Source organism: Seriola aureovittata, chromosome 24, assembly GCF_021018895.1.
Source record: "Seriola aureovittata isolate HTS-2021-v1 ecotype China chromosome 24, ASM2101889v1, whole genome shotgun sequence".
Taxonomy (NCBI): Eukaryota; Metazoa; Chordata; class Actinopteri; order Carangiformes; family Carangidae; genus Seriola; species Seriola aureovittata.
In genome coordinates, this window is record NC_079387.1 from 11,165,258 (window position 1) to 11,180,444 (window position 15,187).

Below are 15,187 nucleotides of genomic sequence, written 5' to 3' on the forward strand. Positions count from 1 at the left end.
AAACAAACCTTTACTGATTTGGATGAATTGTTTTGGTGCTTGAAATGTGTTTGACCAAAGTCTAAAGGTTCATGGAAATAGTGCAATATATGAGTAAAATAGTAGATCAATGGATAATAAATGCCTAAAAGGAAATTGTGTAATATCACTGAGTCATAGTTGTTGTTGTTGATGAAAGAATATGTAAGGGACAGTGGAGAGTCGACAGATTCTAACAACAGTTAAACTGTATTTCTACTCTGTTTTATCACAAAGATATTAATAGAAACATCCATCGACCTCAGAGGGTTAAATAAAGTGATGAGCAGCTGATTTACCATAAAAACAGACAGTAATTGATCAGTGATTGATCAGGCTGGTTGTGTGAGGTGTCAGAACTTTAACACGGTCAAAGGACAGTTTTACTTAGAAGAGCTGACGGGTCACATGGTGAGAGGCATCTGACATGGCTGTGCTAACTGTGTGTGTGTGTGTGTGTGTGTTTGTGTGTGTGTGTGTGTGTGTGTGTGTGTTTGTGTGTGTGTGTGTGCTGACCTGCGGGTGATGCTGCGCTGTCGACCCAGGGTGGGGTTGGGTGTCTTGGGGAGGGGGATGGGCTCCCTCAGTGCTCCCCGCAGGTGACCCCGCCTCTCCTGGATCACCTGACGAATACTGCGGACCCACTCCTGCTTCAGCTCCAGCGACGAGGCCTGTGGAGAGAGAGGACAACAGGGATACAGGTAAACCGTAAAGACAGAGGTTTAAACATCTGCATCATTACTGAAGTTCATCAGAGGTGAACGTACCTTCAGCACCGTCTTGTTGTCGGACGTCGGCGTTCGTCCGACCCACAGAGCAAACTTACAGGGATCCCCCTCGATGTGCTCTGTCACACCGAGCTCTGAGGTCTGAGAGTGACAGGAAGACGAGTGAGACAGAGAGAGGAAGACCACAACCACAAAACACCACGTCTCACTCCGGCACAATGTCCCCATAAACCCATAAAAACAGTTTGATATTAATGTTGATCAATTAAAATAACGTGTGTTACCCTCAGTCTGCTCTTGTAGAGGTATTTGGTTCGTCCGGACGAGTCTTTGATCTCCTTGCTGAAGATGAGTGACAGCTCGAACAGGAAGAGGTGTCTGTCCCGTCCCTTCCTGATCAGAGACTTCGGCTCCCAAACCAGGAAGGAGTCCTGGAGGAGGAGCTCGCCCTGGACCTCCAGACCCTCCTCCAGACCTGACGGGGACACCACAGCAAGTACAGGTTCAATGTCACATTTTAAGCTTCTCAGGAACTCAACAACAAAACTACAGCGCCTTCACAATAAAAGCCCCCAGTCTTTTAGTAAAACACCAACAGCTGCTTCACAATAAAAATCCTCCTTCACAGTGACACAAAACTATTTCACAGTAAAAGCCTTTAAACTGCTTCAGAGTAAAAGGCCTCCTCCTCTTTCACAGTAAAAGCCCTCCAGCCACCGGGAGTTTAACGAATGTAAGTCTTCAAGAAAAGGCTTTTAATGTGAAGCATCAACAGGAGCATGAGCACGTAAGGCCAACCAGTCTAATTGTGGCGTTTTCTTTTAATCTTATTTTAAAAAAATTATATAATTGAAATAAATTCAACAATAAATAAGTGTTACCTTCCAACATGCTAACGTGCATAGCATCATTCGCTCTCTTTGGGACGCTCAGCATCACATCCAGGCCTTCTTTAATCTCACCTTTGCCCTCTTCGCAGCAAGCCAACAACTCCTACAAACACACACACACACACACACACACACACAGCATAATAAATCATTGAGTAATTATTTGCTACTTATAAGAATATAATTAGAATATAAATGTTCATGTTGAAGATTTAAAGACCCAGAGTAAATACTGCACTGTGACTAATTTCTAATATTCTCTTTTGTCCACCATTTTCTATCTGCATTTTACCCAAAAGTACAAACCTATAGTTAATACAGCTCCGTTTCTTTGTGTCTAAGTATGAAATATTTAAGTATTTTCCATCGTGTATAGGTAACAAATATTATGACACATGAAACATCAGACTTTGATCCTTTAAGAAGTTTGAGAATCGGCTTTAATCTTTACTTTGAACAGATAAAATAGGAGACAACATAAAAGACACACCTGGTCTGAAGGGGCTACATGTACGACACCTTCAGGCTCCCGCTGCTGCCGAGCTCAGGTTACAACAAAGTTTTCAAACTGACATAAAATCTTTTTCCTTTATTGTCCTGGGCACACAGACTGTGTCCTCTGGGCTCCATATAAAGTGTTTTGGAGTTAAAGCTGCGCTCAGCTTTACCCTCTGAGGTGTTGTGTTTTCCAAACAGCCAGAAGGAAGAAACGCTTTGTTTCCTCTGGATTTAACATCCATTCAAACCAGTGCTGCTCTGCGCTCCGACACCGGGACAAACTTCGGCTGAAAACTGAAAATGTGTAAAACGACTCGCATTACCTTGAGCAGCAGCTGGTATTTGGTGATCCTCTGAACCGGCTTGATGAGAGCTGAGGAGATGGAGTTGGCTAGACCGTGTCTCCTCTGGACCTCCTGAGCACGAACACAAAACCAGAGAGAGAAACTCAATAACAAATTACAAGCCAAACTGTAGCTTTTCCCCCAGCGACAGTTCAAACCACAGGGCCGGAGGCTGATATCAGTCAGACTTTCACACCGTGACTAACACTAGATCACTGGTTGCTTTTGCCCCATTGATTCAAACTGATTTCTACAGCTACCCACCAAGACAAATTTAGCTTTTTGAATGTTCAGCTGACCTGCTGTGCTCCGACTACATTACTTTTTAGGTCAGTGGTTCCCAACCAGTCTCGCCTCAGGGTCTGGAAGTCACTGTCCAAACGTAAACCAACTAAACATCCATTCAGTTTTATCTCCGTCCGTCCTCTGCACCAGACACAAACCCTAAAACTGTCTTCATGTGCAAACCATCAAGCCAGCCCTCAGTTTTAATTCACAAAAATAAAAATAAATTAACTGGGGCAGAGAAGAAACTGGGGCTTTAAGAAGCATCACAGAAAGAGAGTGCAGTCGGGGTTTAAACCAACATTTGAATAACATTAAAAGCATCGTAATCGTAGTCACAGTTAGGTTTATTCAGACTTGTAGAACTGTTTTTATATCTGTGAGTCGAAGTCTGTCGCTGTTACTGTGCAGCATGAAACGGTTCTTCAAAATAAAAGCATTGTTATGGAAATTGAGCAGCTCTGGAATGATAAAACTAGAAATGTGCCATGTATTCCTGTCATTAGTACTAAATTACACTATCAAGCACATAAGGTTTTACTCAACTGAATTATTAGTTATTATTTAAATGTGACACAGATGTTTAAAGAAAAGATTAAGGAAGCCTGACCTCAAAGAATCCCACGCCGTGTTGTTGGATCAGTAAACTGGAGTCCGGTTTATTTCTGCAGTACGTCACGTACATGTGAAACTTATCGGCCTGAAACAGAGAAATAAAAATATTTATTCACTATTTGAATCTGTAATTTTTATTTTTTTTATTGATTTAACTTAAACCAAACCGGTTACCCAGGTAACAAAACAGTGTCCGACGTCTTCAGGAAGCTGTTCGTAGTTTTCCAGCTCCTTCAGGAAAATACTGCAAAACACAAAGTACTGCATCAACACACAGAATACTGAGCAGTGTCTCCGAAGTATTAGAGTAAATATACATACATCAAATACTTTGCAGTACTGTAGTACATATCACAATATGTGGGCGTACCGTGGAATCACTGATTTTAGGATATATTGTAGTTCCAGTTATATGTAGTATATATGTGCAGTACATGTATTATATTGTATTATATTTTACAGGTGATCTTGTGGATGTTTCCTACTGTAGTACATGTATTGCAGTATATTTTGTAGTATAATTGACAGTACCTGTTGTGGAACTCGTAGATGTCCTGGATGTTCCCGAACACGATGTCGTCCTTGTTGGTGAGACCAGGAGGGACGTCCTCTGAGCCGCTCGTCATCTCCCACAGGTACGTCTGCACGGGGTTACAGTATTACCATCAGGAAGTACTATCCAGTATGATGTAGTACTACAACGTTTTATGTCATGTCAGTCTTCAGGGAGACCACACCTCCAAAAAAAGGTTCTGGGGTCTGAACTTTCTGGTTTATTTACCGAACTTTGAACCTGAACTGTAAAGCCAGTGAGAACAAAAAATCCTGACTGATTGTGATGAGGAACCTCAGTCTTCTGAGGAAGCTCATGTCTGAAAGGTCCAGAACATCTACTAATTCGATCTTGCGGTGAGGTTTCTCCACTTAGTGTCATTAAGTGTTGTCACGTGGCGTCATGTAACAGAACGTACTGCAGTATTATAAAGTATATGAAGTATAAGTACATGTTGTACTCTGTTGAACGTGGTACTTCAGTACTGTGATGTTTGACGTTTACCTCGATACACTCCTGCAGATCTCTGACGTAGACTCTCTCTGTTTGAAGCAGCTCAGCCATGATGTACCTGAACTCACACACACACACAGACAGAGGTGTTATCAGAGGAAATACATCAGTACTGCTACTAATACTAATACTACTACTAATACTAATACTACTCACTCTTTCTTGCGGGCGGAGCGTCTCTTCTCGTCGCTGACCTGGTGGCTGGGGTCGGACAGGTTGACCTCAGGGTCGGAGTCAGACAGACTGTTGGGGATCAGCTCCAGCTCCAGGTCCTTGTTGTCCTGACGGGGACACCGTACATGACACTCGTTCAAGGTGAGTCCACATAAACATGCATTGTTTTTGCTATTCGCACGCTCCCTACCTGCGAGCATCCTCCCAGCGCCGTCTCCAGCAGGTGGCGGTACTGTCCCATCCTGACGGTGAAGTCGCGGTAACGTTTATCCACGGTGGAAACGCAACGGCGAAGCTCGGTGCGGTGGGCGTGGCCTTTAGCCAGCATGCTCTCAGCCAGCTGGATCAGCAGGTGAACCTTCTCTTGTGTATGCTGGGAGAAATTATTTAATGGTATTTAAATTTAATTCAGCTGAGGTTTTGCCTCTGTGTCATGTCATCAACAAAACATACGTCTGCTGGTTTTATTCCTACTCATTTAAGGATTTTCTGACCGTCCATTATGATCCGATATTTACATGGTTTTATCATTTATTTCTTCTACGCTGCTTTGAAATTAGTGAAGCAGTTTAGATGTTGAACTGTTGAGTAGCTCTGTATTATCAAATATAACCTCCATCAGATTTCCTTCTATAATATTTACTGAAGTAATAGTGGATTTATTGTGGTTGTGTTTTCTCACCTTGGCAGAAACACAGAACTCCCTGTGTTGGTTCAACAGCTCTTGAGTCTCGGCCATATTTGCCCCCGGTGATGTGTGCGTGGCCAGGTAGTGGTCACCTGACTGCTGCAGCCAATCCATAGCCTGCAATCAAAGAACACGTTACCATCACGCTGCCTTGTGCTTCTTCCATCACTTTCCAGCACAAGGACAGTGTTGTACCTGCTGGGCGTGGCTCTGGAACATCAGGTACTGCTGACATTGATCCAGTCGACGCTTCTTCAACGTCCAGAAATGAAGAACTCTGTTTTCTCTCTGGAGCAGCTCGCTGAGGATACCTGTGCACGCAAAGACACACCTGAATCAGTAAAATTAACCCTTTATTGTCCACATACATAAACTAATTACCCATGGCGTTCCTCAGGGCTCTGTCCTTGCTCCACTATACTACTTCGAACGTGTATTTCTGTGTGTTCGTTCACCTTTGACTTGCTGCTCCGGGACCCTGGAGTGCCCGGTGACCTCGGTTACCCCGGAGACGGTGACGCTGTGGCCTGAGATGTTCGCCATGGTGACGCTGTTGCGATGGATGTACTTGAGGAAAACCTCTGCGTTTCTTCTGGCCAGAGTGCAGGCCTGTTGCCGTGGAAACAAGACTGTTAATGACCCTGGGATATTACATTAGCACAAGGACATTTATGAAATACACTAGAGTTTATTATAAGCACTGTTCAGGACTATCAAGGAATATTCAAGACATTTTCAAACATTATCCAACAATATTAGACTCTAAAAGAATATTAAATAAGAGAAACAAACCAATTCTCTTACAACTACATTATAGTGTGTTAGAGACCATTTAGAAACCAGAGTCTGTCACTTGCTCTTAAACAGAGTATTTAAGATAATTTTTGCTCATCGAGTATGTAAGACTTTCAGATGCTTTCCCAGCCCTCCTCACCTTTAGAAACGCCTCCTTCTGCTCCATGTGTTTGTTGATGAGCGGCAGGAGCTGCTCTGGCTGTCTGTCTCCTCCGCCACACCAGTCCTCCTCCCTGCGGTACTCCTGCTCCAGACTCTCCAGGACCCCACACACCTGGAGAGGCAGACAGACGGGTAAGGAGATGTACAGACTTGAGGTAGTGCAGCACGACAGGTAGAGATAAACAGTCTGTGTCACCTGCTGGGACGTCCTGTAGAAGGCAGCAGAGGCGTTGACCAGTTTGAGTCGGTCCTCGATCCTCAGCATCAGCGTCTGCCAGTGGAGCGCCACCGTCTGGGCGCAAGACCTCACTGCATCTGGATCATAGTGACCTGACCTGAGGGGAAGAGGTCAGAGGTCACGTTGTTGGTATGGTGGACAAACAGTGGATGAGGATTGACCTGTTAGCTCTGGAGGTAACTCACCTGACCAGCAGCTCTGCTCTCTGCTGCAGAGCCAGCGCCACCTGATGAGTCCTCTGCAGGGAGTCAGCATGGAGGAGCGCCTGGAGAGACAGATTGTACAGGCAGCCGTGAACACAGGTATGTCCACTTCATTTCTATTAGTCCAAGAAATAGGTTTTAATAGGTGCTGATTAGTGTCCCGTTGCCGTGGTAACTTTTATATCTGTCTCCTGGGATGGACAGCAGACAGCCCTGCCCTCTGCATGAGGGCAGCATTATTGATTCATCACTTATCAGAGATCCCTGTATGCACTATATATGAGTGTGTGTGTGTGTGTGTGTGTGTGTGTGTGTGTGTGTGTGTGTGTGTGTGTGTGTGTGTGTGTGTGCAGTAACCTCTATGGCCTGCTGGAGGCGCTCGTGCTCCCTCTGCAGTTGCTCTGCCTCAGATAAACAGCTGGAGTTCAACATGCAGGACGCCAACATGACCTCGCCCTCTGAGATCCAGCCCAGCACCTGAGACACAGACAGTTAGGGATCATCACTCACCTGCAGTGCCTGGATGTCACCTGAAACTGTGTGTGTCAATGAGTGTGTGTTACCTGTTTGACCTGACTCTGCAGATGTCTCAGCTGCAGGTTCTGCTCCAGGTGTGTGTGTGTGTGATCTGCAATCTGCTGCAGTTCCTTCTGTTTGTCCTGCAGGAGGCGCTGCAGCTCCTCCACCTGAGAGGACAGACCCCCATCTGCCTCTGACAGCTCAATACCTGAAACACACACACACACACACACAGACACACACACAGACACACACACACAGACACACACACACACACAGACACACACACACACACACATTTTGGCTGTTAGGTCCTCACTAGTACAGCAGTACAACTGTACATATGTGTGTGTTCATCTCCATTAATGTGTGTGTCCATGTATTTTCGTGTGTGTGTGTGTGTGTGTGTGTCTCCATGGCAAATTCAATACGTTGGTTTCCATGGGGACCAGCTGTGTGCTTCAGAGAGCAGTTTCCATGGCAACCCTATCCCCCTTTCCCCCTCCCCCCATTATCCTCTCTGCCCCCCCTTTCCCCTAATATCATCAGTGCATAACTGAACTGGTCAGACTGTGGTATGAAATGTGCCGACTGCTTTCTGTTCTATTCTATTAACAGTCGAGGTGAATATGATTTAATCATTATGGTTTTATATCGTGTCCTCTTCCAGAGTGTGAACTGGTTTTCTTTCCGCCTGTTTGACCTTTTGCTTGTTTATTGTTGGTTGGTGCCATCAAGGATCCCAATCTCCCCCACCCCCCTCACATACTGCTCCAAGCCCAAAACCCATTCAGACTACTGGAAGCAAGCACTTTAAGGGCCTCATAAACCCTTTAAGGTATCTCTACCTCCACGCAAACTTGAAATCCTTGATCCCCATTTTGGACTTCCAGAATCCCCTCAAGGAGCACTGGACCACTGTGGAGGACGTATGGAAATCCCCTCAAAAGCAACTGGAAACCATCGAGGATGGACTAGAAACCACTGAAGGAGCCCTGAAACCCACAAACACTCCTGGAAGCCCGTCAGTGTCCCTGTCGGTGACTCCTGGAAACCCCTATCTCTGGAAGCTCCTCAAGGACCATTCAATGCTCCCTGAGAGAGTAAAACAATAAACACCTTGCTTCCTTTTCGGGCAATCCCCTTCAAGACTACAGGAGCACTAACAAAGATCTGTGGAACATCCTCAAAGACCATCGAAAACCTCTTTAGGAAGGATTCAAATCCACTCAGAGATCTCTGGAACCGCCTCAGGACACATTAGAAACCATCCAAGAACCTCTGAAACCCTTGTAGGAAGAACTAGAACAACCCAAGAACTTCTGAACACCCAATATGGAGAACTAGAATCCAATGAAGGATCTCTGAAACCCACTTAAAGACTCCTTAAAGCCCCTCCAGTGACTCATGTGGTCACTTTCTCATTTCTTGTGGTGTAATCCAAGGTCGCCATTCTCTTCTGTGTTTATAAGCTGCCATTAAGTTCTGTCATTCAAAAAACATGGAATAAGTTTTGTCGATATGCAGATGACACTCGGCTTTATGTTTCTTCTCACCTCGTGACCTCAGCCCTGTTGACAGCCTTGTTAATTGCATTTCAGACCATAATTGAAAGTAATCAACGTAGTAATGATTGGCAGCACTAATCATGACAGTCGTAGTAATAGTAGCATTAAACACAGTGTTAGTACAAGCTAACAGCAACAGTTTGAGTCTGACCTGATGCTTGGACCTCGTTGATGTACTGCTGAAGGTCATGACCTTGTTGTATGACCTCATAGATCATGTTGTTCATAGCCAGCCTTCGCTCCATGTGCCTGCAGATCAAATAATCAGTCAATCAATCAACACCTGCCATGATCTTATATTGATGAGTCGTTTTAATGCTGAGTGAGGACGATGTCTTCAGCTTATTTACCTGTGGATGCGTTGCTGTGCTAGCGTTAGCGCCTCAGGGCTAGCCTCCACTAGTCGTGACTGGCCCAGTGCTAGCTTATCCTGGGCAGCTTGTCCTGGTTTACGTCGGCTAGCCGCGGTGATGCTAGCTTCTCGGTGGAGAAGTCCTGGGACTGTTTCTGGAGGTCCTGCTTCCAGGCGTCCATTTCCCCCGTGACCTACAAAACACACACAGAGGGAGTTTAACCCTGATCCAACTAATGCAACACAGAGAAGGAAATTTAACATTTGTAATTAAAAAGCAGTGTACCTCCAGCGTGCACTGCTGCAGTATGCGGAGCTGCAGGTAAACATCCAGGCGGATCTTCCTCTGGTGGAAAAGTTCCTCCAGCTGAACATGAGATTCCTCCAGCTGCTGCAGCACCGACTCCACATGGGCCACCGAGCTGCCCTGGGGCCTGAAACAAACGCACCCACACGTTATACAAACCTGAAAACAAACCAACCCAAAAGGATGTAAAAGTTAAAAGTAAAATGTGCCCACCCACACAGACTATATTATCCTAAAAAAAAAAAAGGGCTGAACACCATAAAACAAATGCATCCACACAAATTATACAAACTACATAAACCCCCCACGAGGGCTGTGCAAACCTAAAAACAACAGCACCCACTATCATTACAAACTCCCAACTCCTCCACAGGCCTCTGAGCTGCCATGAGCAGTGAAACAAACGCACCCACGTAGGCTTTACAAAGCTAGAAACAAATGCACCTACATGCTTTATAAACCTGAAAACACATGCACTCACAACTATTACAAAAACTAACTCCACTCAGGCCTCTGAGTTGCCCTGTGGAGTGAAACAAACACCTACACAACAAACGTACCCACACAGGTTATACAAATCAGAAAACAAACGCACCCATACAGGCCTTACAAACTTGGAAAAAAAAGCACATTAATAAAGTATTTACAAGCTAAAAAAACTAATGCACACAAACAAGTAGCTCATTCACACATTCTACACAAACTAAAAAACAAGCGCACCTAAAATAGAAAATGCACCCACACACTCCAAACCAGCACGGATCCATAAAAGCTTTTACTTTGTCTGACTTTAAAATAGAAAACAAACACCTGTAAAGGCAACACAAAACTAGAAATCAAACACACCCACACATTCAACATAAACATGAAAACAAACGCACCCACATTTTCTATATAATCTAGAAAACAAACGCGCCCACACATTCTATATAATGTAGAAAACAAACGCACCCACACTTTCTATATAATGTAGAAAACAAACGCACCCACACTTTCTATATACTCTAGAAAACAAACGCGCCCACACATTCAACATAAACATGAAAACAAACGCGCCCACACAGAATTCATACACCAACATCACATGGCCAACAGAGCTGCCTTGAGATCTAAAACGAACGCACCCACCCAAGTTTTGCCAATCTAAAACAAACACGCATCATAATGACGCACGCCGGTTCAACACAGGCCTTTGTGCTGCCCTGGCAGATGAAACAAATGCACCCACACAAGTTATGATCAAGCTGTCCGTGCAGTGCTGAGGCGTGAATCAAACACACCCACGCTCTCCGTGTGTACCTGAGTTGCAGGATGAGGTCTTCTCCTTCCCGGATGACACTCATCGCAGCTTCCTGTGGGTCAGGGTTAGAGTTAGGGTTAGTGTGGGGGTTAGAGGTGCAGGGTCAGAGGTCACTTGGATGTTAGGTTGTTATGATGGGGTCAGCTCAGACGGGCGGGGACAGAGGTCAGCAGGTACCTGTGTGTTGGCCTGCTGCTGTTGCTGCTGGCTGATGAGAGTCTGCAGAGCCTCCACAGTGTCGGGACAAACACAGAGATCTGAGGAGAGCTGCTTCTGGAGGCCCTCCATCCACACTGAGAGCTGAGGAGGAGGAGGAGATAGGAGGAGGAGAGGAGAGGAGGAGAGGAGAGGAGGAGAGGAGACAGGAGGAGAGAGGAGGAGAGGAGGAGAGGAGAGAGGAGATGAGACAGGAGGAGAGAGAAGAGGAGACAGAGGAGAGAGGAGAGAGGAGAGGAGGAGAAGAGAGGAGAGGAGACAGGAGGAGAGGAGAGGAGAGGAGAGGAGGAGAGAGGAGAGGAGAGAGGAGGTAAAGATTGGAGGAGAGAGGAGAGGAGAGGAGACAGGAGGAGAGAGGAGAGGAGAGGAGAGGAGACAGGAGGAGAGGAGAGAAGAGAGGAGACAGGAGGAGAGAGGAGAGGAGAGGAGACAGGAGGAGGAGAGGAGAGAAGAGGAGACAGGAGGAGAGGAGAGAAGAGAGGAGAGGAGACAGGAGGAGAGGAGAGAGGAGGAGAGAGAGGAGACAGGAGGAGAGGAGAGAGGAGAGGAGACAGGAGGAGAGAGGAGAGGAGAGAAGAGAGGAGACAGGAGGAGAGAGGAGAGAGGAGAGGAGAGAGAGAGGAGAGGAGGAGAGAGGAGAGGAGACAGGAGGAGAGAGGAGAGAGGAGAGGAGGAGACAGGAGGAGAGGAGACAGGAGGAGAGGAGACAGGAGGAGAGGAGAGAGGAGACAGGGGGAGAGAGGAGGTAAAGATTGGAGGAGAGAGAGGAGTAAAAGGAAGAATATGACCCATTTGTCTTGTTGTCACATCTGGTAATAAATAATAACCACAGCCACATTCATTACATCATCTCTCAAATCACAGCACGCAGTACATTATACTGCATCATACTGCAGTACATTATACTGCAGGATAATGTACTGCAGTACATCACAGTATTTACACCTGTGTGTGTGTGTTACCTCCTTGGTGTGTGTGTAGAAAGAAACAGCGAGATCCAGCAGCAGCTTCCTCTGTTCCACCCGCTGGATAAACGCCTACATACACGACATAGAGTAACAACACGTTAACAACACGTTACTTTAATCATGCCATTAACTTTCTCGTGTATCATGGATGAACAAAAACTCATTCACTTGTTCTCTCTCTGTCAGAGTTACCTGCATACGAAGCTCCAGGTCTCTGGCTGCCTGGTAGATCTCCTCCTCCTCACACTCTCCGGACTGAGCCAGCTGATCCGCTGCTTCCAGAAGCTTCTCTGCATTAGTGTAAGTGTTCTGACACACACACACACACACACACACACACACACACACACACACACACACACACACACACACACACACACACATAAAGAGGTACATTAGAGGTGCAGTCATTTGGTTGGGTGAGTGCTGAGTTAGTACTTGGATCAGTACTGTACATGTTGCATATGTAGTGATGGTTTTTCCTCAGGTCTCTGGAGGACGTCGGTGCTGTGAGGAGAAATGTTGATGTTCTTTGACAAAGTTCTGCATTTTCACGTCTTTTGTACGATAATCATCATGAGTTTTGTTGAAATTTAAACAACACAGGTTGTAGTTTTTGGAGGCAGATCACTTTCTCAGTGAGTGAAACCAACAATCCGACATCTACACCCACTTCAGGCTGGAGGTGAGAAACAACAGGGACACAACTAGTGGCAACTATTTGTGCCACTTTTAATGTGAACAACCAATGAAACAGCATGAACGTCCTCAATGAGAGACTGTCTGAAAACATGCATCATTGTCCCTGTTTTTAAATAAATATATGAGAATTGAGAACGACTGTGATGCACACATTCGATCTCTCACATGGTCGGACAAAACAAGTCCTGAGGCACCATCATCCAAACCTTAAATTTACGCTCGTATTTCATCAACGTAGCTTTCTTCTTTAGCGGGACGGTAAACTAAGTTTGTGCATTACCTGTGCGACCTGCTGGAAGTCGTCGTGGCGTTTCTGCAGAGCTCGCGCTCGGTGCAGAGACTTCCCCACGCCGCTGTGTTTGTTCAGGAAAACCTCACCATGCTGCTCCACCCAGTCCAACACCTGAGAGGCAGACAGGTGCAGAGAGGCAGACAGGTGCAGAGAGGCAGACAGGTGCAGAGAGGCAGACAGGTGCAGAGAGGCAGACAGGTGCAGAGAGGCAGACAGGTGGAGACGTTAAAATGAATCTGGACCCTAATGTGAATCTAGGTCTGGATCTGGATCTGGATTTGTCGTACCTGTCTAACGTCCTGTTGAAAGACGCACAGCTGCAAGCGTTGGTGGAGGCGGAGCTTACGGTGCTGCCACGCCCCCTCCACCTCATGTTGACCCTGCAAAAAAATAAAACAAACAAACGTCAAATCAGTCCACCTGCCTGTCTGTTGGTCAGTGACAGAGAGACAAAAGGATGTGAGACGGGCTAAAGTGAGTCGTACCTGCATCACCTGGTGCAGAACTCCCATGATGCCATGTGTGGCCGTGGTGAAGTCTGGTTTGGTTGCTGAGTCATCAGATTCGGTTGCTGGGCAACGCTGGAGGACGTCCAATAAGGCTTTACCACTCTCACTGACCTGTAGACAGACAGGTGTTGAGATAGACAGGCAGGTGTTGAGACAGACAGACAGACAGGTGTTGAGACAGACAGACAGGTGTTCAGAAAGATAGACAGGTGTTCAGACAGACAGGTGTTGAGACAGACAAGTGTACAGACAGACAGGTGTTTAGACAGACAGGTGTTGAGAGAGACAGGTACCTGTGTGTAGTTAGCAGAGATCTCCTCATTTAGTTCCTGGTGTTTCTTTATTGCAGCTTCCAGCTCTGCTGTTGCCGACGGCAACGACCCTTCAGAGCACACCTGAACCCAACCCTCCACCTTGAGCAGAAACTGAACAGCCAGACGGACAGGTAGAGAGACAAACAGGTAGACAGACGGACAGGTAAAGAGACAGACATGAAGACAGTGGTTAGTCCTGTGAACGTCACCTGACTGATTGAATACAGTCTCTACAGAGGGAGGAGACAGAGACAGGTAGACAGACAGTGAGACAGGTAGATAGACAGGTAACGTAGAAATATAAAACTAAACTAAAAATAGGAGACAGACAGGTTGACAAATAAAAATACAAGTTGACAGGTAAACAGGTAGATGATATGGGACAACAGTCAGGAAGACAGGTAGGTAGAGAAATAAAAACACCTGTAAAGTAAACATAGGTAAATGTAGGTAGACAGACAGGTAGACACCAGGTGGGATGTGGACAATTAAAGATGGATAGAGAGTGAGACAAGCACAAAGACAGGTAGACAAACAGGTGTAGTAATCACCTGTTCTGCCCCCTGGTGGAAGCCAGTTGCCATGGCAAGCGTGTTGCTGCGTTCCTCCAGAGCCGTCGTCAGGGACTTCCAGTCTTCCTGTAACCGTGACGACACCATGGCGATCCGCTCCGCCCCGTAGTGACCGGCCTCTGCGAGCCTCGCCGCCACGGTAACCACGCTGTCCACGTTCACACTGCCGTTCTGTTCAGAGACATTCAGAGACGTCGTTAAGGGTTCGTTAAGAATCTCGTTAACACCGATCACAGAGCGGGAAAGCAGACTGACCATGCAGTTGGCGGTGAAGTGCTGGTGTTGTGTCTGGAGGTCGAGGGCGTGCTGGTGGTTCTGGCCGACCTCCGCCAGACTCTGCGTGAACAGCTCTTTACTGTGGGCGATCCACTCTGACATCTGAGAGAGAGACGGGCAGAAAGAGTGAGACAGGTCACACAGCAGCTCAGGTGTTCAGAGTGCATCACATAAATCAGCTGGTGCAGGGATACACCCTAACTAGACTCCACCCCCTCCTTGCACAGGTGTACTTACAGACACACCCCCTCCGCTCACCTTGGTGGCGTCCTGTTCAAACAGGTGCAGCTGCAGCGCCTGGTCCAGGTGCAGCTTCCTGTCGCTCCAGCTCTGCAGCAGGTGGCTGCGAGCCGCCTGCAGTCGGTCCAGCAGAGACGAGACTTTGGGCGCCACGCTCTGGAAGTCCGCCCCGCCCGACAGCCAGCTGCCGTGGCTACCGCCGCCGCCGCCGCCTTCGTTAGAGGCGTCGCCATGCGCTGGCCCCAGACGCATACGCTGGAGCAAACTGCGCCCCTCTCGGTCGAGGGCGTCGACCGGCGCCGTGGCGATGGTGTTACGGAGACGACCGTGTTCCTCCAGGAGTCTGGG

General features: G+C 46.8%; 1 protein-coding gene and 1 long non-coding RNA gene across 2 annotated transcripts in view; one reads left to right on the forward strand and one right to left on the reverse strand.

Moving 5' to 3' along the window:
- LOC130165475 (kalirin-like) overlaps positions 1-15,187 on the reverse strand; it is a 40,031-nt gene that overhangs the window by 17,108 nt on the left and 7,736 nt on the right. The window contains 34 exon segments of the mRNA XM_056370791.1: positions 535-689; positions 786-887; positions 1,031-1,221; positions 1,628-1,739; positions 2,458-2,550; positions 3,374-3,463; positions 3,553-3,622; positions 3,910-4,019; positions 4,436-4,502; positions 4,601-4,725; positions 4,809-4,991; positions 5,301-5,423; positions 5,502-5,617; positions 5,762-5,915; positions 6,241-6,375; positions 6,460-6,598; positions 6,687-6,766; positions 7,062-7,181; positions 7,268-7,431; positions 8,943-9,040; positions 9,142-9,235; positions 9,238-9,337; positions 9,430-9,577; positions 10,750-10,802; positions 10,928-11,050; positions 11,929-12,003; positions 12,127-12,243; positions 12,917-13,039; positions 13,216-13,308; positions 13,414-13,548; positions 13,731-13,862; positions 14,303-14,494; positions 14,579-14,701; positions 14,858-15,182. Of these exon segments, the coding sequence (XP_056226766.1) occupies positions 535-689; positions 786-887; positions 1,031-1,221; positions 1,628-1,739; positions 2,458-2,550; positions 3,374-3,463; positions 3,553-3,622; positions 3,910-4,019; positions 4,436-4,502; positions 4,601-4,725; positions 4,809-4,991; positions 5,301-5,423; positions 5,502-5,617; positions 5,762-5,915; positions 6,241-6,375; positions 6,460-6,598; positions 6,687-6,766; positions 7,062-7,181; positions 7,268-7,431; positions 8,943-9,040; positions 9,142-9,235; positions 9,238-9,337; positions 9,430-9,577; positions 10,750-10,802; positions 10,928-11,050; positions 11,929-12,003; positions 12,127-12,243; positions 12,917-13,039; positions 13,216-13,308; positions 13,414-13,548; positions 13,731-13,862; positions 14,303-14,494; positions 14,579-14,701; positions 14,858-15,182 (4,260 nt within the window).
- Positions 11,727-14,940, forward strand: LOC130165483 (uncharacterized). Its single transcript, XR_008826810.1, has 4 exons — positions 11,727-11,778; positions 11,948-12,021; positions 12,121-12,234; positions 14,827-14,940. It is a non-coding gene; the product is annotated as an uncharacterized LOC130165483 (long non-coding RNA).